Source organism: Lepisma saccharinum, chromosome 5, assembly GCF_977018435.1.
Source record: "Lepisma saccharinum chromosome 5, izLepSacc3.1, whole genome shotgun sequence".
NCBI classification, from domain to species: domain Eukaryota; kingdom Metazoa; phylum Arthropoda; class Insecta; order Zygentoma; family Lepismatidae; genus Lepisma; species Lepisma saccharinum.
The window spans coordinates 44,916,181-44,942,644 of NC_139233.1; the positions used below are offsets into that span (position 1 = coordinate 44,916,181).

General features: G+C 41.1%; 1 protein-coding gene across 1 annotated transcript; it reads right to left on the reverse strand.

The window, feature by feature from the left end:
* Positions 1–22,271: 22,271 nt before the first annotated feature.
* On the reverse strand, positions 22,272–23,168 carry LOC145988011 (histone-lysine N-methyltransferase SETMAR-like). Its single transcript, XM_083122848.1, has one exon. It carries the CDS (start codon positions 23,166–23,168, stop codon positions 22,272–22,274), a length of 897 nt encoding a protein of 298 aa, XP_082978974.1.
* Between the last annotated feature and the right edge of the window lie 3,296 nt (positions 23,169–26,464).

Sequence of the window (26,464 nt, forward strand, 5' to 3'; positions counted from 1 at the left end):
CTGTGTTGACCAATTTCGTGAGGACAATTGGGAAGCAATAGTAGCAGTCTGGTCTCGAAAGCCAGAAAACAGCGGCGACGGGACTCGATGCGGTGACCATCAGTGAAAAACCGCTTGCCAGTCTCTGTCCCTCAAAGGGCTGTTTCACCACAGTTTAGTTTTCAATAAGTTTACAATTGAAATGAGAAACTGCCCCACTCTCAAATATGCCTACAAACAACCACTGAGACACAAAACTAATCAGAGGTGGGAAGGACAGGCATTAGAGTTGGGTGTTAAATCGACCCCCCTTCCCCCCACAAACCTACGTAAATTTCCTTAGCAGCTGACGTGGGCCCCACGCTTTGATGTTGACCATTGATCGCTTCGGGAAGGAAAGGAAGTGGTCATGAAACCAGACATCCCGCTCAGCCACAGAGAAAACGGACACGTTTCGTTTCCTTGACGACGAGTAAATTCTATACTCTGCTACAACAGAATCGGCGTTTCAAGGTCATACCTCTGACCTGTCCACTTCTCTTCCTTCTCTCGCACTCATTGCATTGTTGCCAGCTGCGTATCAAGAGTTTCCACTAAATCCGTCCGTAAGTTTTCTTCCATCTCGTGCCTTAAAACAAAGAGACTGAATGATTTGCATGGCAACTGTTTTACTTCGGTGGGGTTTTTGTTTATTATAGTTGAGTATGGAAACATTCCTAGATCATTCCACAGTCTCTGTTCCTGCATAAAGAAACTTCATCTTAAAAGTAAAACGTCCATTGTCCACAGTCTCAGATCTCAGTGTACTTGAATGCAATAGTCCAGAAATAGAGTTTTCGAGTGTAAGGCACGCGAGCCAACCTCACTTCCACGTAGTATACCCCGGTAACTAGTCTTGCAGGCCAACGATGCTCTGGCGTCTAGATCTACGGCCAGTATAATCCTCTGTGGGGCTGTGTTTTGTCATGTTTTTTGCCCTTATACACAGTACTGAGTGCCTCTTTGCTGCCTCAGCTTGTAACATGGGTAACGAGATTTCAGTCTTCAAAGACAAGGGTTGATTTTAGTTACGGTACGGGACTGGGCTCCGTATAATGTGATGGATGCAAATAATTAAAGTGTTACTAACTAACTAACTAACTCTCTAGCCTTCTTAAACCCGAAGGTTCATGGCTGCAGCAACACAGGCCTTCCATCTTTCCCTATCTTGAGCAAGTTCTATATACTCTTTTCCATCCCTACCGATTTCCCTTAGGTCCATCTCAACGTTGTCCCTCCATCTTCGTCTTGGCCTTCCTACAGGTCTCTTACCATCAGGTTTCCCAACAAGAATCCTGTAAACTCCTCTTTCCTCTCCCATTCGTGCCACATGGCCTGCCCACCTAAGTCTTCTTGATTTAATTATTCTAATAATATCTGGACATGAATACAAATTATGTAGTTCTAAATTATGTAACCTTCTCCACTCACCTGTTTCCTCATCCCTTTTAGGTCCAAATATTTTCCTAAGAATCTTATTTTCAAATACTCTCAATTTATGTTCCTCTTTTAATGTAAGGGACCAAGTTTCACATCCATATAATACTACAGGCAAAATTACTGTTTTGTATATTTTAACTTTTAGTTTCTTAGATATTAAACGAGAAGACAAAAGTTTATGAAGAGATTTTGATTTGATTTGATTTGATTTAGCTTATTTTACTTCGCGTTTTGTGCCTCTTGGCTAATTTGCGAAGATGGGGATGAGTGATGAAATGATGAAAATTGATGAATGGACATTCACAAACAACCAAGCCCAACCGGGATTCGAACCCGGGACCCTTGTTTATGAAGGGAGAAGTAACATGCATTTCCTGAATTAAGCCTACTTTTTATTTCCTCTTTAATATAATTTTCATTTGTTAATATTACTCCTAAGTATTTGAATTTGGAAACTGGTTCAAACGAGTTGTTATCAATAATATCCGAAGTAGAGTTTTAATGAGGCATTTGAATGACAGTATCAGCAATAAGGGGGTCGTTGGCGGACAGTTGCCTCCCCCCACTCCCAGCACTATGGTATCTTAATGCTTAGCCTTGTCTACCAAGAAAAAGTAAACTGTTCTTTCCCCCCTCAGTTTTGGCCCCCAAACTATTCTACTGTTCAATAGTATGACATTTCGTGCTCTATCCTGTATATTTTGAATTTTGAAATATATTTTAAGATAAAGCTACCCCGTATATATTGCAAAAAAAATTTGTGGAAGTGCCGTGATCAGCACCGCGCTCTGGCAGCCTTTAGCTCCCCCAGGTACCTCAGAGCCGCCACATTCACGGATATTGTTCGCAAAATTCCCACCTAAAATCACTCTACCCGAGAACTGAACCCGGCTCTCCCGCATTGAAGCCCAACACCTAGACTCTCTTTGAAAGTGTAAACATAATTTTCTATTTCCGGAAATTATGAAAAAAATAAAAGAAAGTTTTCTCTTCCCGTCAGGAACCTTCATTAGCAGAAGATTTATAAGATCCACAAAGCTATCTAATGAAGGGCCTGTTCCAAACTGTTAGCTGCAAGGAAAAGATTTTGAGGAGAAAAAAAAACAGCTTCGTATAAGATGATACGGGTAGATAAAGTTGCGGGTCGCTTCGTCGCATAGATTAGCAATATTTCAACCGTGTACTATAAAGATAAGAGCTTAACCTCCAGTTTCCTTAATATCGCAAGATTCCTAGGGGGTGGAAATGGAGGTTGGTCGGATGATGGTGGGGGCTGGAGAAGGTAAATTAGCTTACCTGGTCTGTCGGTGGGGGGCTGTTTCTTTTCTTGGCCATAGTGGCGCAGTTCTGAACTTAAAACGGAATTTCGAAGAGATCGGACGGTAAGTAGTTATAAGTTCTAATGGTAGGCAGAAGTCCGTTTGTAAGTAATAGTTAGCTACGGTGGCACGGTCGATAGGGTGTTTTAAGTGCCATGCGGGAGATCTGGATTCGAATCCCGCTAGTTTCTCGGAAAACCAGCTATGGGGGTTCACCTTGCATATCATCAATATATACCTGAGAGGAAGTAGAGCTAGCTGAATCATGATGCTGATCACATCACCTTCGCGATGCCTAATCGCGACGATGAGAATGAATTACAGAAGGTCGTTCGAGATCTCTGAGGACAATGTTGGAAGGGTGATAAGTTCATGAAAACCCATGTCGCCACCAACGATCATGCTCAATTGGAAAACCAGCATTCCGCGCTATAGCCCGACAACGTAATTTCCATTGCAACAGGCTTTTCCGAAGAGTTATCATGTCCAACTTTTCCCACTCCTCCTGACAGGCTTTCCAGAGGCCATTGAGAGTGCGTGGACGTCTCTTTCCTCAGGCCCGTTTTAGGAGTCCAAATGCACAGAAGTCCATGGGTGACCCATCTGGCGCCTTGACCGGAATGTCGCTGTAAGGAATTCCACGGATGCCAGTTTCCACCTCCATTCGCTGTAAGAACAGACGAGTCGAATGGGAGGTATGACTGGATGCTTTATCTTGGTGCACCCAGACCTGGTTTTTGGCCCCCCCATACAGTGCCGGGATATCTGTGTTATAAATGGGTGTTAAAACCTAATCCTGATAGTACGTGGAGTTCACCTTCACATTATTAGCTACACGGCGAATTGCTAGCTTGCCATTATAGCAGTTTCCAGCGATGATCATGAAACCCCGTGGAAAACTTTCCTGGCATTCTCGATACAATGTTTGATAATTGTTTTTGTCGCGAGGGCGGTAGTAAATCGCGCGGGGTTTGTGACAGTCACTAAGGTAGACATATGCTTCGTCTAATGTCACCACATTTTTCCATCTCTCCCCTGCAAGATAGGTCTCATAGAGCTTTCTAGCGTTCGTGCGACGTTCCGCAATGTGGCGAGACAACAGCTTGTGAACTCGCCGCTTATGCCGCATTTCTAGTTGCAGGTCCTTCTTGATTATGGTGTTCACTGTTGACACAGACGTTCCCAACTTACGTGCGATACTCCTTTGGGGGGCAGGGTTACCACCTGACACAAGGGCCTTCACTTTTCTCACTATGTCCGGTGTACGACTCGTAGATTTGCCTGTTTCTTCCCCTGTGGAATTAGGCCCAGTCGGCCTTTGTCTTTTTTGTTCAATACCGCAACGATCCCGTTCTTCGATATCACAAAACCACGCTTCTTGCACATTCCTTTGATTGCCGAATAGCTATATTTAGCATCGGAAAGGGCTGTTATGTAGCCCTCCCAGTATGGTTCAATTTTCTTCGGCATCGTTGTAGGTAAATGGCACAACACTCTGCACACGCGTTCTCGGTACTGACGTGACTCAGCATGCACCGTTTGGACGGACTGACGTTGATAACAGCGCCGCCAGCGGCTTTCAAAATCGTCACCAGAGATCCCGAACAACCTTCTGTATAATAGGTTGGTTGATTTGATGTTTTAAGTCCACTTGATGCACAGGAAGGCTAATCGGGACTGGACCTACAGTTTAAAGTGGGATCCACCGGGTATCGAACCCGGGAGCCCTTAATTACAAGGCGACGACGTTACCACTGTGCCATCGGGGAGATCCTTGAATGAAGTATGATGAGATCAAACTGATGAAGAAGTAAATACAAGGGAACTCCCATCCTTTGACTGGGATTCGAATCCAGAACCAGTCAACGCTCTCAGCAACCTTGTCCGTACCTCCATTATGACCGAGATCGAGAATGTTCGGCGCTCTGCCTCCACACCCCTACGTGGCTTCATAGCACAGTGTTCTGCTTTGTTTACATATTTAATTCATTGATAGTGTGCTTCATATTTTAAAATGTTATCTCATTTTCTTATCTATATCATAATAATAATAATAATAATAATAATAATAAAACATAATTTGTAGTACAGTCGCATGAGGTAGAGAATTACACTGGTAAACAAGTTTTAGGTTATCAATGATTATTTTTTGATGAATTTCCATAGATTTCGATCTGCTGAACACGAATCAGGCATTATTTTGAGGTAGTGTCAATATTTTGTGAGATATCGCAATATCCTTGCTTCTTACACTACTGGCGTAGCCAGACTAATCTCTGTAAGTATTCATTTCAGTTGTTGTGTGTAAATACTCACTTGTGGCATTCAATCCACGTAGGCTAATTGTCTTATCAATCATGTCTTTGTTTGTGACTGTAAATTGATTTCCTTTCAGCCTCTCATGCTTTAACATATGTCAGTGTGTAAATTACGGGCAGACTGGGGTTATTTCGTGATGAGGTGATGGCTTCCCCCAAAAGAATAAAGACAAACCTTCACTTTTAACTGTGGAGTGTTCCTATTAATGAACGCCTTGTTTCATTGTGTTTCTTTGGATATACAGGATGTATCATAAGTAATAGGGCAAACTGACACAGTTGAAAGTGCACGATAATAGAAGTAAAACGTCTCAGTAAACATGGATCTGCAAACGAGCAGTTTTCGAGATAATTGCGAATGAGTGGTTACAAGCCGGCACTGACTTCATTGTTTGTAAACGTCGTCCTAGTTGGTAAAATGCTAATAATGTGTTCAAATGTGTGGTTACAATCCGTCACTGATTGTAATTTGTAAACACTGATTGCTTTACTCCTTGCGGGTTCCGAGGTTAGCTCTTTGTTTACAAAACAGAACATTTCCGAGAGGTGGCGTTGTAATCAAACAGGATGGATAGAATCAATACAGGGAATTGTACATGCTTGTGACCAATTCCGAAATGAACCGGTCGAAAGAATTCGAAACTCAATACGGAATCGCGTACAGTATTGCATCCAGATGCAAGGACGACACTTTGAACACCTCCTTTAACAGGAACGAGTGTACAGTAATTGTAACGTGTAACATACTAATGTTTGTTAAAGTACACAGTCCGTCCAGTAGGAAAGTTGACTGATTTTTTTGCCACGGAACCACCAGTGCGATCTATAGACAAGTACGAGTATATGTACTCCGTAACGACACATTTCGACTTTCTTCCGGCAAAGTTGCAAAGCGCTAGCATCGACGGTCGACGCGCACAGATCTTGTGACTGACAGTACCTGCTGAACGTCGGTCGGAAACGGAGCAATGGAGCAACGTCCCAACATTAAATTCTGTTTCAAATTGGGTAAAAGTGCAACAGAGACGTTTCAAATGATTCAAACTGTTTACGGTAGTGAGGCATTGAGCCGTAAGAACGTGTTTAAGTGGTATGCAAGATTTCCTGATGGTTGGGAGAGTATTGAAGACGATCCGCGACCAGGACCATCAGTGACTGACGAAAATGTCCAAAAAGTGGCGGAGATTTTACGCATCATCCACAAGGAATTCACTCCAGAGGGTCACACTGCGAACGCTGAGTATTACGTGGGTGTTTTGCATCGTATCTTGGCCAGGATTCGTAGAGTTCTGCCTGAATATCGGGAACAGGGCTCGTGGTCTCTGTTGCACTACAATGCACCCGTGCACAAGAGGAGGTTGGTACGCCAGTTTTTGGCCAAAAAAGGGATAGTGGAGCTCGATCACTCCCCATATTCTCCATATTTAGCTCCATGCGACTTCTGGCTATTTCCAAAACTGAAATTGGCGTTGAAAGGAAGGCGTTTCGACACCATTCCAGACATCCAAAAGGCTTCGACCGCGATTTTGGAGGCAATTCCGAAACAGGAGTACCAAGACTGCTTCACAAAGTTCTACAACCGCTTCAGTGCATGTATTGACTCAAAAGGTGTCTATTTTGAATAAACGTTCTTGTAAACTACCAGTCCACAACGTCTTGTCTTTCATTTCTCATTAGTCACCTTTCCCACTGGACGGACTGTGTAAGTAGAATGTTCAATAAAAGCAATGAGATCTGCAATGACTTTCTTACTGTATTATTAGCATTTTACCAACTAGGACGAATTTTACAAACAATGAAGTCAGTGGCGGCTTGTAAGCACACATTGGCAATTATCTCGAAAACGGCTTGTTTGCAGACCCAAATTTAATGAGACTTCTTTTGATTCTATTATTGTGTACTTTCAACTGTGTAAGTTTGCCCTATTACTTATAATACACTCTGTATATATATATACACTTAACATTTTTATGTGGACACTCCCATGCTACATTGTTATATTTTCCATGTTTTTGTATCATACGTGTATTACGCAGGGAATCACTTCATTATTGTAACAAACAAACGAAAATATTGAAAGTTAATCTGCTTTTGTGTGTCATGTTAGTATATCATTTCGCATTGATTTATTGTGTTTATATATGTTGATGTAACTCATGTAATTAGTAATACGTTGTCTCGTTATACCTTTATTTGTATAATAAAGCCCACAATCCTTGCGGCATGTATACTAGCGAGAGTTAAATTAAACAGAAACAATGTACCAGGGTGTGAATTATCTTCTTTTATGTTTCAAATAGGCCATGGACTTAATTATCATCTTAATAAAGCATAAATGGCACATACCATCCAATTTATTAACACTACAACACGTAGGCTGGCATATTCGTCATCACCAGGCCCGAAACATGAAAAGACCACTGAAACATCAACATAAGCACAAAGGCAATTAAAATTTGAATACCAGTGTTACTAAATGTGGATTTTACTTTAAAATACGAGGGTAAGTCATTAAATAACAGGAATTTTATTCTAAATTTCATTCAGATTTATGCACAACGATTTTTTTTTAAATAGTTCAAAATAGTTCCTTAGCAACACGCCATAAAGGTATAGTAACAATCGAGGAGTATGCGCCTCCGCAGTAGCTCGTACAACATGGCCGCTCCGCTGTTGGCTTGAACTGTCGAAGAGCAACGAAGTCGGGCGTCCGCAAGGGGGGGCAAGAGGGGGCATCACTATTTTGGAGGAAAATATGTGTCCTTGCCCCCCTGGAAAAAAAAATTACCTTGCTTGCCCCTCCCTGGAAAGAATCCTGCGGACGTCCATGAACGAAGTGTTATTCGTTCTTTGTGGTGAGAGGGTGTGAAACCTTCTGAAATCTACAGCATAATGAAGTTTCAGTATGGGGATATTTGTGTGTGAAATATTTAGTAATCACTCTGTAATTTCGGCATGAATAAATTCAAACATATTTCTACTATCCTAAATTAAATGATGAAAGAACAGACACAATTAAACGTTCAGAAATCTGATCTATTTCTAGTATGACATCTATCGCCAGTATTTCGCAATGCTATGGATGTTAATTGCGAAGGTAAGAATCAGCGGCGGCACTTGGGGGGGTGAAAGGGTTGTTGCGCACCCCTTAATTTTATTCTGCACCCCTTCTTCAATTCAAAACCAACTTTCAACAGAAATTATTGTTAACTCTTCACAGAGGAAAACGTTTCGAATAACCAAGACTAGTTTCTGGCAACCAAACATGTGTTTAAACAAGCAACAAACAAATGTACTAAATGCTCTTTAGTAAACGAGTACGTCTGCTTATACAGAGTGTCCCACTCGTAAGGGGCCCCGGAAAAATTGCTATAAAAATCTTAATAAAAGAGGATATGAAACCAAATTTGTACATGACATACCTTTATGGTTGGGAAATGAAGGTACATTACAAGAAGTGCTGGAAGTGATCTCCCCCCACCTGTATACACAGTTCAACACGGCGCTGCATGTTCATGTTCATAATATAACAAGAGTGGGATGATTATGTATTATAATCCGTAATTTATACTGTTATAATTCATAAATGTTGTAAATATTTCTCCTTCTGCTCCCCGGGGTGTAAGTGATGACTCAAAAGTAAACCTTTGTTCCACGCAGTACACCCTCGAAGCTACATACGTGTAGGCAAGCAATTACACTGTTCGGCAAAATTAAACTTTTTGTCGCTCCCATGAACCAAATTAGGTGATTCTTATAGATTTCGAGCTCCTGAGTTCGAATCCGCAACCCGTTTTTCTCCAAGACGTACCAGTTTTGAGGGAGGGGGTGGGGGCGGGTTTCAATTACCACGCAAAGGTGCTATTCTCCCCCCATATAAAATTGCATGCTATCATCAGAATTTCAATATAAAACAAGCAGATACAACTACATAAAGAGTAAAAGTTCAACATTTGCATGTCAATTGGTGTTCCTGCTCCTCTTGTAATTTGTACAGGGTGTCTCGCGTGTCGCATTCCAACAGAAGTCGGCCAACATATTCACACTCCATTTGCCACTGTAGCGCCTCTCCATGGTAGCTATTTGTTGATGAAACCTTTCACCGTGTTCATCGGAGACCTCACCCAAGCTGTACTGTTGAGGGAAGAAGTCCAAGTGACAATGCAGGAAATGTAACTTGAGGGACATATTAAATCCCATGGTACGAAATGAAGTAATTAACCTGCCCACAATGTCTTTGTAATTAGGTGACTTATGATTCCCGAGATAATTCTTCAGTGATGTAGTCAAATTTCAGTTGTTCCATAAGCGACGGAATGTGACTGCAATACACCAAATCACCATCCTTTGTAAAATTAGGAACTAGGCTCACCTCTCTTTTTCTGTACATCGATATATTCACATCTCGGTCAAGTAGATTCCATTGTTGAAGTCGTGATGCAAGCAACAGGGCCTTGGTCTTCGGAAGGTTTAAGTCTCTGATCAGATCATTCAGTTCTTCCTGACTTATCACATGTGGTTCCTTAGTGTCAGACACTGGGGCGTAATTGGGATCTGAATGCGTACTCGAAGATTGTGCAACATCCTGACAAGTCTCAGGTTCTTCGTCGGATGAAACACTGCTCAGTGTGTATGAGTCTGGTGGTACGGGTACAGGCAGAACAACATCATGTGGGAGAGGTCTCCTCGCGGAATCCAAGTCAGGATACTGTATTTTATGCTTCGTGCCTTTTCAGAAACCTGTAATATTGGTCAGGCAGAAATAACAGTCTGCAACATGATCCCGGGGCTCGCGCCAAACCATAGGTACAGCGAATGGTATCGATTTATGTGTACCTTTCAACCATCCTTTTAGAGAACGCGCACACGAGTTACAACTTTGTTTGGGAGCCCAATCGCGATCCTGGTCGCCGACTTTACACCCAAAGTACAGGTGGTACGCTGTCTTTAGGAACGGTGACAATGCCCTACTTTGCTCCTTGAAGACCACTTCCCCACATATGTAGCAGAATGAATCTACCGAGTTTTTGCAAGTTCGTGGCATGTTGGTTTAACACAAATGTCAATATTTCACGCAGAAATATTTTTCCTTAACGATATAAACAGACACAGAGTAACGCGACTCTCTTACACCACGATCACCTCGGAAGTAAAATATCTGCTTCATGGGACAACGAGGTGGATGTCTTGGCACCTTTTTCCAGCCACATCCTGTTTGTCGTCTAGACAAGGGGGTGCCAACGAATGACCACAAGTTGATTACGAATCCTTTTACCTTGAAGGAAGCCGAGGTGACAGTGTAGGAAGAGTGTAACGAAAATAAAACGTTGAACTCCAATATACACAAATAAGCCTGTCACACATAGTTAAAAATTGTAAGATAACCATTCATTTTAGAGCCAGTCACTTATGGCTCATGGGACATCGTGAAAATATTTCTTCCAGTAGTAATGTTAAAATGCAATATTATTCACATTTTTGTTTTGACATTTATCTGGAATTCTCAAAAAAATGTGTGTTGTGGCAGAATTCACTGTTTTTTGGAGTGGGTGGGGTGTATTTGGAATTTTCTTCTATTTCGGGGGGGGGGGTTGTGGGGGCAGGGGAAAGAATGTTCCTAGGATATAGTAATAATTCTTTGATTGAGGTAAAAATACACAATTATGCATTCCAAGCATAAAAAATACAATTTCATTACAAAAATACAATTTTTCGGTAATTTTTTATGGAAAATGCCCCCTAAAAAAAAACCTTACGTGCTGGAACTTTTTCAATGCGATATTCGTAATCAGCGACTCGAAATCTATAAGGTACACCCTTTCATCCTCGTGGGAGGATTTTCATGCCGATCAGTGTTATCTGGTACCTGTACCCACAAACAAGTACTGTATAATCCTCTATGGAATTCGTCTTCTGTGTGATGTCCATGCCTGTTTGTGATTGTCTATGTGACCATTTACCTTTACCGTCGCGATTAGCCAAAAAAAGGATGAGAAGTGACGTACGGTAAAATGAAACGTATAAATCCTTCTCTCTCCCTCCCCTTTCTCTCTCTCTGTCTTTCTCGTCTCTTCTTTTTCTTTCCTGTATTTATATATTATTTCTGTTTTTAGCTTCAATGATGGCCTCCGTGGCAGAGTGGTTAGCACAGAGCGCTACGACACTAAGGGTCTCTGGTTCGAATCCCGACCTTGCCATGGGTGTTCTCTGTGAGTGCCCCTTCATGACTTTTATCATATCATCACTCATCCTCATATTCGCGAATAGCCTATTGTGACAGAATTGTGAAGTAGAATAAATCAAATCAACCAATCTTTTTAACTATAATTCCTCTTTTTCTTTATTTGTTTCTTTCTCTCTTTCCTTATCTTTCCCTCGATTTTTCTCCCTCTCTTTGCTTTCCTATCTTTCGCTTTCTGCCTTCCATTTTCTTCTTTCTTCTCTCTCTCTCTTTCTCCCTTTCGGTCCTTCTCAATCACTATCTTTCTTTCTCTTCCATTCTTTCTATTTCTCTCTCTTCTTGCTCTCTTTTCCTTTCTGGCTATCTGTACAGATCTCTTTCTTTAACTTGTATTTCTTTTTATATTCTCTCTCTCTCTCTCTCTCTCTCTCTCTCTCTCTCTCTCTCTCTCTCTCTCTCTCTCTCTCTCTCAATCGATTCAACTATGTCGTTACTGTCCCTTTCATGGTATTAGTGTATCGACCGCATCTCGTTAGTGGAGAATATTTCGATGCATCCTTATTGTCCCAGCATCCATAAGTCCATGCCGAAAGGGAGGGAGACTGTAACGTCTTAAAATGAATGACTCGTTGAAATCCTTGGAAAGGGGGAGACGCCAGCCGGGACTTCTTTACGTCACGGACAGACACCGCAACAAAAGTGATGTCTTCTTTAAAGGCGTCGGCCGAGCCAAGCCAGGGGAGATATGGGCGACAGGCCCCTCTTCATTCTCGCCGTTTCCAGCATCTGACGCTGATCGTGAGGGGTCCTCCCTGTGAAAAATACGGCCGGCTGGATTGCCTCTTCTCCAGCGTCGTTCACGACTTCTCACGTGTACACAAATTGCTGTTTTATTGCCTGTTATATGCCCCCATCCTCCACGCGCCTTTAATTTTAATCCCATCCTAAGGGGGGGCAGCACGAGGGAGAAAGGTGTCGTTTCTATTGTGGATTTCGCGAGAGTTGGTGAATTCTTTGGGAAATAACAAGCCTAGCTCTCCAAACGGAAAACACATGGACTATTGGTGCGGCATTCGTCCTAGAATTTGCACCGGGAACAATGCGTATTTCTTCTTACATATTTCACGACATTTCTGCCTGTTTAGGGTGATGAAGATGAATGATGATTAGTTGAAATTAATGAAAGAACACTCAGAAATGAATGCCCATTTTCCCGTCTCTGATTTTCTTTCTCTGTATTTATAGATTCATTATATTTTAACTCTAATTCATCTGTCTTTCTCTCCTTGTTTCCCTCTCTTTCTCTCGCTCTTTTCTTTATCTTTCATTCTCTCTCTGTCACTCTGGTTCTTACTCTTTTCTCTCTTCGCCTCTCATTCTCTCGATATTTTCTTCCAATTTCTATCGTTCTGTCGTTCTCTGTCACTCTGTTTCCTCTTTCCTCTCTTTCTCTCGCCATTTTCCCCTCTTTTTCATTGTCTTTCTCTGTCATTGTTTCTTACCTTACTCTCTCTCTTTTCCCGTCTCTTTCTCTTGCTCTTTTATTTCTTTCTCTCTCGTTCTGTCCTACTATGTTCTTCCTTACTCTTTCCTCTCTTCCCCTCTCTTTCTTTCGCTCTTTTCTTTGTATCTCTCTCTTTGTCTTTCCCTGTCACTCTCTTTCTTACTCTTTCCTCTCTCTTTCTCCTTCGCTCTTTTCTTTCTTTCTCTTTCATTCTTTCTTTCTGTCACTGTTTTTTACTCTTCTCTCTCTCTCTCTCTCTCTCTCTCTCTCTCTCTCTCTCTCTCTCTCTCTCTCTCTCTCTCTCTCCGTCCCTCCCTCTCCCTCCCTATTTTCCGAACCTGGAACTAGCTAGTGATAACATTGTCGACTTGTAACCAAGAGGTCACGTGTTCGTGACCTGGTGACCTACCAGCTTCGTAAACGAAATCTACTTAAATACTGATGCGGATCCCACTTTTAACTGTAGGTTCAGTCCCGATTAGCTTACCTGTGCATAAAGTGGACTTAACACAAGAACAGTGAAATAATATATGTGTGCAATTAGAAATACCCTTAGTAACATGAGATCACGGTGGTCCAGCCGGTAAGGTGTCATACTACCGCACGGGGGAGCCGTGTTCGATTTTCAGATGGGTGATTTAAAGTTTGGATTTTTTCAGCAATGTCCCTGCATGGAACGCCTCTGGGGTTCACCCAGCATCTAATTATCTCCACACGTGACCTAGATTGTCGGGGTACTTCCTCATCAAACATTGTAGTCGTCAGATAATATTCTGTGAATGTTAGTTACAATCAATCGCGATAATTAGGAGGGGCAAGGGGCATTTGCCCTCCACTTCCAAGTTTTTCCCCACACATTGTGGCCTGTTAATGCTAAGACTTGTCTACCAAGAGAAATTAAACTTTCCTTTCGTCACCAAAGTTTCTGTTTTTTCTTCTGCTTGTGGATAATCTATATTCATCAATTTCATATTATCATCACTCATCCTCATCATCGAAATTAGCTAAATATGGCAGAAAAGTGACGTAATGCAGTATGAAATACGTGTATGCATTTGTATATACCTGCATATTAATGTATAAAATATGAAATATTCATCATATACACAATATAATGATAGTAATAATTTGATTAAGTGTAACATAACATAAAGACTACTAATGAAAACAGATTTTCAATTTAAGCGTAATCTTCTCAGAACACACATGAGTATATATGTATGGAAACCCTTTCGGATATTTGTTTTCAGGGCACGCCCCTATGTCGATATATTTGAAATGTTGAAGTGTCAGGTTTTAAATGTTTCGAAACGGTGAAATAACGCAAAATTGACTTCTTGTAAGAATAGCAGCGAATTTTACACATTTACGAGAGAAATGTTACGAAAATGTGATGCAATTGGTTAGTTCCAATGAGAAGACAACATATTTTAGAATAAAATGTTCAGGCACGATCATTCTTGTCATAGTAACTTTCTGAAACGAACTTCGGTTTTTATACTAAACGAGATATTGCGTAAAAAGTGTTGCGAGGGGATATCACATATCCGAGGATATGTGAAAAGCCATGAAGATTATGGTTGCGGGGATGAAAAATTAATTTTAAAAAAACAGTGAGTTTTGTTCTGCCAAAGAGGAAAAGTGTTGTTATAATTCTGTTGAAACAGTTGTGAGGTTACACGATTATAACAACACATGTGTGAATGTGTGTGTGGTCACTACCTACATATTAACCTGTAGATGGGTCAGAACGATTCTCTGAAGTGGGAAAATAAATAGTATAGTGATTACGTAAAAGTCAAGAAATATATCAATGATATTTCTTCATTTCCTCACAGAGGTAAGTCTAAAATTAATTTCGTTATAAAATTGGATCTCCCGTGTATCGCCTTTGGTGCTAGCGGTACGGGTTTAAATCCCCGTAGAGGCTCCGAAATTTCGGTGATGACACAGCGCCAAGAACGTAACTGGGAAGCTACTTGGAAGAAGTAGTAGTGTGCTCCGGTCTAGAGAGCAGAAAAGCAGCGGCGATGGGACTCGATACGCTGACGACGTGTTACCGATGGCAATGCTCTTGGCAGAGCTTATTCCTTGAGCGACTACTGTGTCCGGGATTTGGTTTCTTAAGTTCTTTGTAATATTTGTGACTACAGTATAGGGTGGCCCAAAACAAAAGTAACCGAAAGTATTAATTACTTACTTTTTCGGTTACCATTATTTGAACCACCCTGTATTTTCAGTGTGAAAATGTATGCTAATAGAAATACAACCAAGAGTAATTTTTGCAGGATCTACCTGCGATGGCGCACTGGAAACGCAGTCGGTTTGTAATCGAAAGGTCTCGAGTTCCATTTCCGGTAGAGAGACAGTCTTTCGGATTAAACTTTATAGCTATGTCAAACGAGAAAGATCCCGGCACACTCGTGAACTAAAGTGGACATTCATTTGTTTCTTTCTCTAGCTTCGATTTCGCTGTATTCTCTGTATTGCCAGATTCTGGCACTCGAGCATGTCCAGGAACATGATATAGTCCCGTGTTATGTATACAAGTGTAACTAACATGCGCTTTATTCATGTCTTATACATATATTTATTGTGGATAAGGATAAAAGCAAAGACCTTTAAGAGCGCTGCTCAATTTGGCAACGCAGGGTAACAATGCAAGCGGCTGATTGCATCACCCATCATCCTCCCCTCGCTCGCGTAGATTTGAATACTCGACACCGACCTCCGTGGCGGAGTGATTATTTCAGTTCGCTATGACGCCAGGGGTTCCGGGTTCGAATCTCAGCCTGAGCATGGATGTTCTTTGAAAGTGTCCCTTCATCATTTTCCTCATATGAGTGGTTCAGAGCACAAGTGACGTAACTCCGATTTTCATCAAAGTGGAGTTACATGAATAACTTAGAACTGTGAAGTATATGAACATTTCAGTTCTAGAAGAAAGTATCTCCTAAGCGTCAAATTATTTTTTGAATTTGAATTTAAATTTTTTGTGTGCGTCAACACTTAAGGGCTTGTTACTTCCTTGCACATTTTCGTAACATTCGATTATAACTAAAAAAGGTACATGTCGAAAGTTAAAATATTTAGTATTGCTTTGATTTCTTATTAATATTTATTAATTGGCATTTGAATGACTCAATTTGTGACGTAAACGTGAACTCACCAATCAGGATGTTAATGATCAAATGAACTAACCTTTATGTACTGTACTAATTAAGATAGCTTATTAAACGAAATATACCTATCGCTATTAGGTACAAAAACAGTGGGAGGAGTGGTGCAAAATAGAGCTACAAAATACCACATCCTATAAGTGGCATGCTCAAGTCAGAAATCATAGACCTTGGTACCAAAGCATGAATCTGCCTTGGCAGTGGTTGTTTTTATATTAAGAATGCGTACAGGCCATGTATTAGTAAATCAATATTTGGCTCGTTTAAAGATTGTGCCATCACCTTCCTGTCAGTGCGGAGAAGCTAATCAAACACTCAACCATTTATTTTTTGAATGTCCCTTAAGGCAACAGGACCGAGAGACTTTATATAAAAGCTTACAACAAGTACAGATTCCATTTCCGATATCTTATCTACATTAATATCTGAACCTCGTACTGCAGTTATTTAGATACTTTATAGTTTCGCTAGAAAACATAGGTTTACAATCTAAACAGCCATGACCATCACGATATTTTAAATCCAAAACACCTCCCAAAGTCGTTATTTCATAAGAACAGAATGGACTACAGCACTCAATAAGTCAATAGTGTTTCGAAGAAAGTTAAATATGTTCAACAAGAGTTTGGAACATATATAATAGTTCCTGAACTCAGCAACTTTGGCTAGAAATCGCAATAATATGCGGTGTGAGTCAAAAAAATAATGAACAAGAATGAAGCTATGAAGTAAATCAAGATATTACCATTGTTAGTGAACTAACCTTATCATGATTAGCAAATGGCGGAACATTTAAATTAGTAATTTCCAAAATGTAAGATTTATAAACGTTAAGAAAGAATTGTTAACTTAAATGAATATATCAATTTTCTTTGTAAATTACTCAAAACGAAATTATGTATTTTCAGAATATCTAAATGTTATAATTATTAATTTTGTATAATAAAATTGCCTAAATACAGGAGTTCAAAGATGAGATCTTGAGTTAAATACCCCGCATTTTGGCTAAAGAGTGAGTGTGTTGAGGATACCAAGACTAAGTCGAAGTGAATAGGGTAATTCCGCTCTTCTATAAATCCAAGTCTGGCCAAATCAGAGTTGTCCATCGAGCTAGTATATTTTTATCTAAGTATTACAAAAAGTAACTATTCTCAAGTTTCGGTATTCGAGTTGCCTCCCGACCAGAAGTAATTATTCTGGTGGAAAAATAGACATTTACCGTTAAACTATAAACAGTGGTTGGACTTTTCTTACACCTACCCTGAGATAGATTTCAGTGTAGACCATTAGAGTCTTGATGCCAGAGTAAAGGCATAGAAAAGTTACTAGGAACGTAACAGGTTATTTTGCACCCGTCACATTATACGGGATCCAGCCCCTTACCGTAACTAAAATAACTGTAATGTTAAATAAAATAAAACATTTTGACTTCAGTTAAAAGCTGACAAAACACAGGACAACAAACACACAGCCCTACGAAGATTATACTGGCCGTAGGTTCAGACGCCAGAGCCTCGTTCGTCTGAAAATGCAGTACAGGGTGTACAACGTAGAAGTGAGGTTGACAATTGGGTAGACTACGTAGATGGATCACCCCTTGCACAACTGTCAAATTCTTGTGCTCCAACAGTTAAACATAGTACTTAAGTTACCTAAATGTGCCTCTTCTCAAAACTTCCTTAAATGGAGTTACGTCACTTGTGCTCTGAATCCCTCATATCATCACTCATCCTCATCTTCGCAATTAGCCAAAAGTGGCAGAAAAGCGAATTAAAATAACACAAATCTTCGTGTTTTGGCACTACACCGCGATAAATGTAGACTTTGAAGGAAAATCAGACCAAAACGTCATTACCCCGAAGCGCAGGGCTTGGTGCCGCAAACGGAGAACGTTTCCAGGCTTCCAGCGGCAGTGTATTTCCATACGCGATGAAGAACTTGTCCACGACGTGGAGAACCTTTTTCCTCCCGACGTTTCTCCAGAGTTACGGGAGCCGATTGTCTCTCGCTATGGTCGCTGTAGGGAAAATCTCTTTTGAGCGTCCCCCATCGACCGCGCTCTCCTTAAACACTGTCACTCCGTCCTCCCGAGGCTGTGACTTGAATATCCCGAAGGAAAGTTTCGGTAAGGTCCTTTCTCCTCTCTGCTCTTCCCACAGGAGCCCGCGGGAACTTTCTTTGCCGGCGAAAGCTCTTGCCGTCCTTATTACATCTCTCCGGATATGGACCAGAAGAGCCAGCCCCCCCCCCCCCCCCCAAGAAAGGATCCTTTGTCCTTATGTATATGTTCTTTTTGACCTCGTTGCCCTGGACGTTTGCCTTTCTGGACCTCGATGAAGACCAAGCGCTTGGTGTCTTAAACTTCTGTGAATATTCCTGACGATGGTTTTCACTAACATTCAATGTCAATGTGACATTATCCATTGTCTACTGCTACTATTTCTAAGTTTCCTAACACTAAATCTTAACAGCCATGGGCAGTTTTGCTCCACCAAACTCATTAAACTGTAATTAATAATATAGTTAGAAGTTTTCAGAATATATAAAGCGTACTCATCGATTTCCCATGTTGTATTTATTGGAATTTTTCGGTGTTCCAAACGCAGCTTCTCAAGAAAATCAGCAATTACAAAATTAATTTAGTTGTGTTGACCTGAGGAAACTACACGGTTTCATTAGAGTCAATGGTTGTCAACCAATTTAAACCTAATTTTATATTTTCTTATAATTTGACGGAAATAATTTCAAGACAGGTAAGAGAGCAGAAGCAAGAAATCAGACCTGGCTAGGCAGTTCAGTTGGTAGAGCAATGGAATGGCATGTGAGGGACTCAGGTTACTTTACTCATTTCAGAAAGTAACTCAGGAAAGTAAGTGTTACTTTTAACACCACTGAAGCAACAATTAGCTTACAATTGTTGCAATATTTCCGAGTCCCTGCGTGAGAAAAGGCCCTTAAGGAAACCACAGCCCCATCTGACCAAGATTTGCAGACTGCCTCTCCAAATCTTAATCCTCTCCACGAAGTATTTCTCCGGTTTCCGCAAAAAGATGTCTCGCATGTCCCGTGGAAAAGACCTCTTTTCTTTTCCGCTCAATCGTGTTTCAAGCGATACGACCCCCAGATAGTGACAGAACAAGGCACAATGGCCTCGCAAAGCACTCCTTAAGGAAACCTCCAAGCGTCCAATTCTCCAGAACACTATGTTCCGAGAACAGAGCGCGTGAGAGAGGAGGTGTGCAGGTCGGCAAAAGAAACGATTACGGGTGGTATGGATAGGGGGTGTTTTAAGCAGCGTTGCCAACCTCCTGATAAGAAAAAGTGCTGTTTAATCTTCGAAATTACGCTAAATTCTGATAAATTGTGCTAGGATCTATAATGATAACAATAATATAACAATGATGATAATAATGAATTAATACTATTATTTATAATTGGTAATAGTATATGAGTTAAGAGAAAATTTGAATTGATTCGTAGACTGCAAGGGGAACATTTGCTTTGTATGTGCCCCACAACTTTCTACCGACTTCTTTTCATGAAGAAAAATTGAATAAAGAAAAGATGAAGAGAAAAGGGTGAAGTTGGAAAAGTATGAGATAAAATCTGGATATGATTTTTTTCTATTTCTCAAAATATCGTCCTTTAAAATGAATTTTTCCCTCCCAGAGAAGCAAGTTTGTAAATTATACTAGATTTTCCCGACGATGCCAGGTGCCAAGGAAGCTCAAATTACGCTAGGTTTAGCATCATTATGCTAGGGTTGGTACCGCTGGTTTTAAGTAAAGGAAGGGGATGGGATGAGCAAAAAAAAGAACTTCTAACAGCTCGTTCACTAATTTAGCATCCCTCTCCGTTTCTTATTCTACCTTTGTCTTCTTCCTTCTTCCGAACCCTTTGAGCCCTTCCACGGAACGGCCCTGCTAGCAATTTGAGAAGGCAGGTAAGGAGGGGAGGCAGAGTGCCATTTTCTTGATAAAACAACCAAGTTAGTGTTAATGTCCTGCACAAGATACCACACTGTCTGGGAAACCTCACCTGATGCTCCTTGATAATGTCAGATCTGCGATCTCCGACGAAGAACATATGTCCACACGTGGGCACATCCTTTAACAACTTGCGTCCGCTCAGATCACATTGCTTTCTTTCTGAGATGAAGATACAGAGAGTTTTTGAAATGATAATCTGTGAATTGATTGTTGTTGAGTTCCTTCTATCATTTATTTATTCACTTATTGATAATTTTCCTTGCAAGTAAAGTACAGATAACTAACGGTTATTTTTCATTTACAGTGTGTGATCCCACTTTAAACTGTAGGTCTAGTCCCGATTAGCCTTGCTGTGCATAAAGTGGACTTAAAACACAAACTCAATCAATCATTTACAGTGTGTTTCAAAACTCGTGCAAACGTAACTTTGATAACCACATACTCTGATCATGCAGAGTCTTTCAAAAGCCGAGAAACCATACTATGATAAACACGTTCTTGTGTTTGCTTTTGCCACAGCACACTACGACGCCAGGGGTCCTGGGTTCGAATCCCGGATTAGGCATTGGTGTTCTTTGTTAGAGTCCATTCATCAAATTTCATCGTATCACTCATCTTCGCGATTAGCCCAAAGTGGCAGAAAAGAGAAGTAATATAAATCAAATCAAAATCAAATAAAAAAAACCACGTCCTCCTCTGGTAACACAGTGTGTTTTAAAACTCGTGCAACCCTAATTTTGATAGCCGCATTCTCTGGTTATACAGGGTATTCCAAAACTCGAACAACCATAACTTAGATAACCACATATTCTACAGAGTGTTCCAAAAGTCGCAAACCCTAAGTTTGATGGCTTCTCACATGAAAACTGTCAGAGATATCTGCATCGGGGTTTCTTCATTATGAAGTATTGCTCATTAAGATATTTTTAAATAATTTTGGTTGCCAGTTCATTGTCAGTAATGGATTGACTCAGTAATTACGATAAACGAGATATATGATCTATACATATAATTAAATAAGTTAGATATCTGCTTGGTAGTCTGGAAACGTTGCTTAGCAAGACAATTTCCTTACATTAGCGTATCGGACACGAAGCCTCATCTCGTCTCGAACGAGCCCTAAATCCCTTTCGATTTTTAAACACACTCTCTGTTTTAGTACCACCTCTAACCAAGAATATTAGCTACATGCTAAGTGTCAGTATTGCTAAATAATTAACAAAAAACATAACATAAATTAGGACTAACTGATCTATGTGTTATGTTAAAGCAATTCTCAGCCTCTTTTTTGGGTGGAACGTCTTAGAGAATGCTGAAAAAATGTCTCTTCTTTCTCTCAAGAACTTTCGGCGAGGTAGGAATTTCATTACATTTAAAGTTCGTAAACTGAGTAAAAGTTTATGAAAAAAATCTTCGTTCTACTTTGTTCACAAGGGAAGTACTCAAAAAGATTACGTGGAGCGGGACTTTGCATGTCGAAACGTTGTTCCTCGTTGCATATGTTCCTGCTGACTTTTGAAGCTAGGAAAAGCATCGCAAGGGCAAAAGTAGAGATGTTTCATTTGCAGAGGGACAAGAAGAAAAGAGGACTTCAAGGTTTCGTGTGGCGTAAACAGCTGTTGAGAATTGGAGCAAATGTGTGTTTGTGGCGTCTCTTCCTGACTATGGTGAAAGAAGTTTGTTCTTTTATGTTCTTGTTTTCTTCAAGCGGATGGCTGTCTGAGGAAGGAACGTCGTGGACTTAAACCAGTGAACCCAGTTCTAGAAATGTTTAGACTTGTTCTAGTGGTCATCGAAGCGAAACATGATGTAGAAATATATGCATAGAAATGTGCTACATGCTGAAATATCTTGATTGTGATTGTACAGAGAATTGATTAAGAATGAAGACAAGAACAAAACACATGTAGCATGGAGGGAACCACACCACTTCACCCCGGATAATGAAAAATAACTTCTCCGGTTTATTTCTATCTCATTTTTCTTTTTCTTTTCTTCTATCTTCTCTTCTCGGTCTTATTTGGCGGCTTCAGTGGCCGAGTACGTTACTTAAGTGGTTGACTCTCGGACTCGCCATCGAATTTCCTAAGTGTGAGTCTAGTCCTGGTCATGGCTGCTCTCTCTGAGTGTTCCTTCGTCGATATAGTCTAATCATCACTAGTCCTCATAGTCATGATCAGTCAAGAGTGGCAGAAGAGCAATGATAAAAATACAAGATAATATATTACCGATGACTGGTCAATTTTCAAGAATATGAGTCAATGTAAATTTCAAAATCACCCTGTTCTAAACGAGCTAGAATTGGTGTTTTATATTGAGGGACTTAGGACTTCTCTACATAGTAACCATCCATAGCCACACATTTCTCCCATCGTTTCTTGACCTTCCGAAGGCCCTCGTTGTAGAACTCCCTGAATTGCGACGAAAACCATTGCTCAACCCCCATAATGACGTCAACTGTGGTGTCAAATCGGCGACCCCGCAGCGGGTTTTTCATTTCAGGGAATAAGAAAAAGTCACTTGGTGCGAGATCGGGAGAATAGGGTGGATGCGGCAAGATTTCATAGCCACATTGCCTTGCCTTCTCGATCGCAACTTGCGAAGAGTGAGCGCGTACATTATCAGCCAGGAGACGAACGCCTTTCGTGAGCATGCCGCGCCGTTTTTCTTTCAGAGCACTTTGCAACTTGTCCAGAAGTGTGCAGTAGTAGTCGCCAGTGATGGTCTGACCCTTCGCAAGGTAGTCTGTGAATACGATCCCGCGACAATCCCAGAAAACTGAGAGCATAACCTTCCCTGCCGACTTCTGCACCTTTGCCTTCTTGGGTGGGGGGAAATGGGAGTGATTCCACTTCTTGCCCATGATTTTGGTTTCTGGATCGTACTGGTAGACCCAACATTCGTCCATGGTTACCAGACGACCACAGAAATCATCTTCATCCTGCTCCAAAAGGGTCAACATCCACCTCGAAAGTTCGCACCGTGTGTGTTTTTGAAAAGGAGCCAGCAAGCGTGGAACCCAGCGTGCAGACACCTTTGTCATGTGCAATTCTTCGTGAATTATTTTTGACACACTACCATAACTAAGCCCCGTTTCGATCATTATTGTTTGGATGGTTGCACGTCGATCTTCCAGGATAAGACACTCCACTTTCTTCACATTGACAGCATCGTCTGTGCATGACGGTCTCCCACTTCTTGGCTCGTCTGTCAGTGACATGTGTCCAGTTTGGAAATTCCTTTTCCACCTCGCAATAGTCTCATATGATGGCAGTCATCACATTAGACAGCTTTCATTTCATCATGGATCTGCCGGACATTATTCCCCTTCAAATGCAGGAACTTTATCACACTTCGGGCTTCAATTTTATCCATCTCACACTTTCCTCTTAACTCATGCGATTTCTGAAAAAAACAAAAAAATACAATCACTTGGTTTTTGCACAATTAGCTACATAGGGTTTCATAAGTTTACTGACAAAATTTCACGCTTATAGCTAAAACATTTCATGGTGATTGTCAAAACTTTACGATACCCCCTCGTATGTATAATATTGAACCAACTGGTCAATCCACTGAAATTGTGGAACAGCGCTCTCGTATGCACGTGCTGATTGCAGGGCGAGCAGCTGAACTGTAGCTTTGTAAGAGAGGGGAGAAATTTGGAAGAGAGGCTTCATCGGTCGCGTTCGTGAGTAATTTCCCCACTCTTGATCTGCTGCTTGCTGGCCTTGAGATCCAAGGTACAGGCGGAAAGCACGAGCGCTCGCTAGACTCCACATGTGCACGCGAGTTGCCAAAGCGATTCATGCCCGTTTCGCCCAGTACCGAAGAACTTGTTTTATTGTCCCATGTAATAACCCGCGCCAGAACGGAAGTACCGTTTCGCTCAGAGGGAAATGTGTAGAGGCACCTGTCCTTTCTCTTTACACCCCACCTATAACCTAACCTAACCTCACTGGCTAATACTATTGTTGATATTGTGTTTGTACTGTGTATTCTTATGTACATGTACCTGTATTTCTGTTATTAATGCATTAAATAATGCGACAAGGCCGCCCTTTGGAAGCCGCACCTGATTATTTGCCTTCTTACTTTCACATTTCCCTTCACATTCAAACCATCTTTTAAAAATTCCCTCTGGGCGAAAAGGTACTTCCGTTCTGGCGCGTTATCACTTGGGTCAATAAAACAAGTTTATCGGTACTGTGCGAAAGGGGAATAGGCGAAGCGGGAAGACACAGCCAAAGCTTGTCGTATGTAAAATTAACTGTTTGTTGTATGCGGAACTACATAGCTACGTATTTAATAGAATTACAGTGCGCATGTTAATGTACCTATAAATAATTTGTTGAATTGCAATGATTTGACACTGTCTCTTTCTCTCTCTCTCTCCCTCTCTCCCTATCTATCTATATGTGCCTCCCCGATGGTGTAGTGGTAACATCGTCGCCTTGTGATCAAGGGGCCCCGGGTTCGATACCCGGTGGAGGCACAGTGGTTCGGATCCCACTTTAAACTGTAGGTCCAGTCCCGATTAGCCTTTCTGTGCATAAAGTGGACTTAAAACCACAAATCAATCAATCTATCTATCTATGTAGTGGTAGCGACTTCGCCTTGTAATCAAGATGTCCGGGTTCGATACCCGGTGGAGGCACATAGTGATTCGGTTCCCACTTTAAACTATAGGATTAGTCTTACGGTGCATAAAGTGGACTTAAAATACCAAATAAATCAATCAGTCTATCTATCTTTCTTTCTTTCTCGCTCTCTCTCTCACTCTTTTTCTCTCCCATCCCCTCTTTCCTCTCCCTATCTCTCTTTTTCTCTCTCCAGCCTCTCTCCCACTACCTATTGCCCTCTTTCTCTTCTCGTTTTGTATTGCGGTTGAATGTACATTTTGAAAATGATTCGTAACTGCGAAACTTTATGTCGATGGACATATGGTATAGAATATCATGAGACAATATAGGGAAGTAATAAGTACAGAACGCTGCTAAACGAAAGATATCGTAGCATATGGTGCCAAAAATCAACGATAAAACTATATATGCACCCACGCTATGTCAACCAATAGCCTTGCTTCGGTTCACGGCACGATCCGAATGTGAAGCCTCAAAGTTCGAACCAGCGACAATCGGTACGGTCGGCACGCTAACGATTTATCTAATTAGCTAGTTAATTGGCACCATGTGTAATTGTTCTTGTGCTGACTAAAGGGAAGCTTCCGGCTAACAAGTCCCTCTACTTGGCAGCTATAATTGGTGGTCACGAGGCCGTATTCGCGCTCGACGCTGTCGAGAACAGATGTCGAAATCTCTGGCGTGGGGGAAACTTTTTCTCGCAAGGTTACTAAGAACCGAAGCCATGCTGTAACTTTCGTTGCGCTTTGAATGCTTCCAGAAATAGATGAAATCCTAGATGGCAGTGCGATCGCTATCCGTTCTGCTTTTTTCCACAACACTAATACAGATTCGATTATACGGGTGTGATTTCTTGGAATTTCCTATCTTGAAACGTGATAGATGAACTACTGGAAACAGTTATACACGAGAGTTGATGTGCTCTCTATAAACGACACCAATTCGAAAAGAAAAATGAGTTTTTGTTGTACACCGAACGGCAAAGAAAATGGTATGCGAATTTTCCATCAGCATTTTCTTCCAGTCTGTTTCCCACAATATGATGATAATGAATCGAAATAAGCAGAAGACAACATCTGCTTCGCATCAACAGAATTCCATTCTTTAAAACAACACAGGATATTGTAGCCATGTACAATTTGCCGACTATTATCTTTGCTGTTGGCTGTACCTACACAGTGTGTTCAAGAAGTATTACTTAACAGTGTGTTTTAAAAAGCGTGTAAGACGCGCACTATATGCGGCGGAAGAATTTTGGTAACTAGGCTGTTGCTAATCTCGCTGAGTCTGTGGAGCGACGGAGATCGTATTTTCAGCAATGTGAATACGATGAAGTTGTAAGTGTCTCAGATGTCGTTTCTACTAATGTACATGTTATCATGTAGTTGCTTCTGATTCTGACAACATATTATTGTAATTGGTTCAATTATGAACTTCGTTTTAATATTGCTTTGCTGCTTGCTCGTGTTGGTGACTTGAACTTGAGATCTCCGTGTTAGGTTTGCAGATCCCTTACTATGATTCGTCTGAATTACAATTATACAATAACGAATATATAGAAATATATTTATTATTCTGTTTGTTAATTCTACAGCCTTGGACCTAATTTAAAGGGTTACCGATATGCAATGTGCCTACTCCGTTCTGTTTCGGAGACCTCAATTCACATCAAGCTTGAATCCAGCACGTTCGGCGCGGTGCGAACTTCACATCTGCATACTGCACCTCAAGGCCAGTAAGCAAAAGCCACTTGCGTTGCAAGGGAGCCAGCCACTTTTGTTGAGAGGTAAAACACTACAGGGGAAGACACCCTCCTTTCATGGAACCACTTCTTTTTCTCTTTTTCCTTCAGCCATGATTACAATGTCACTGT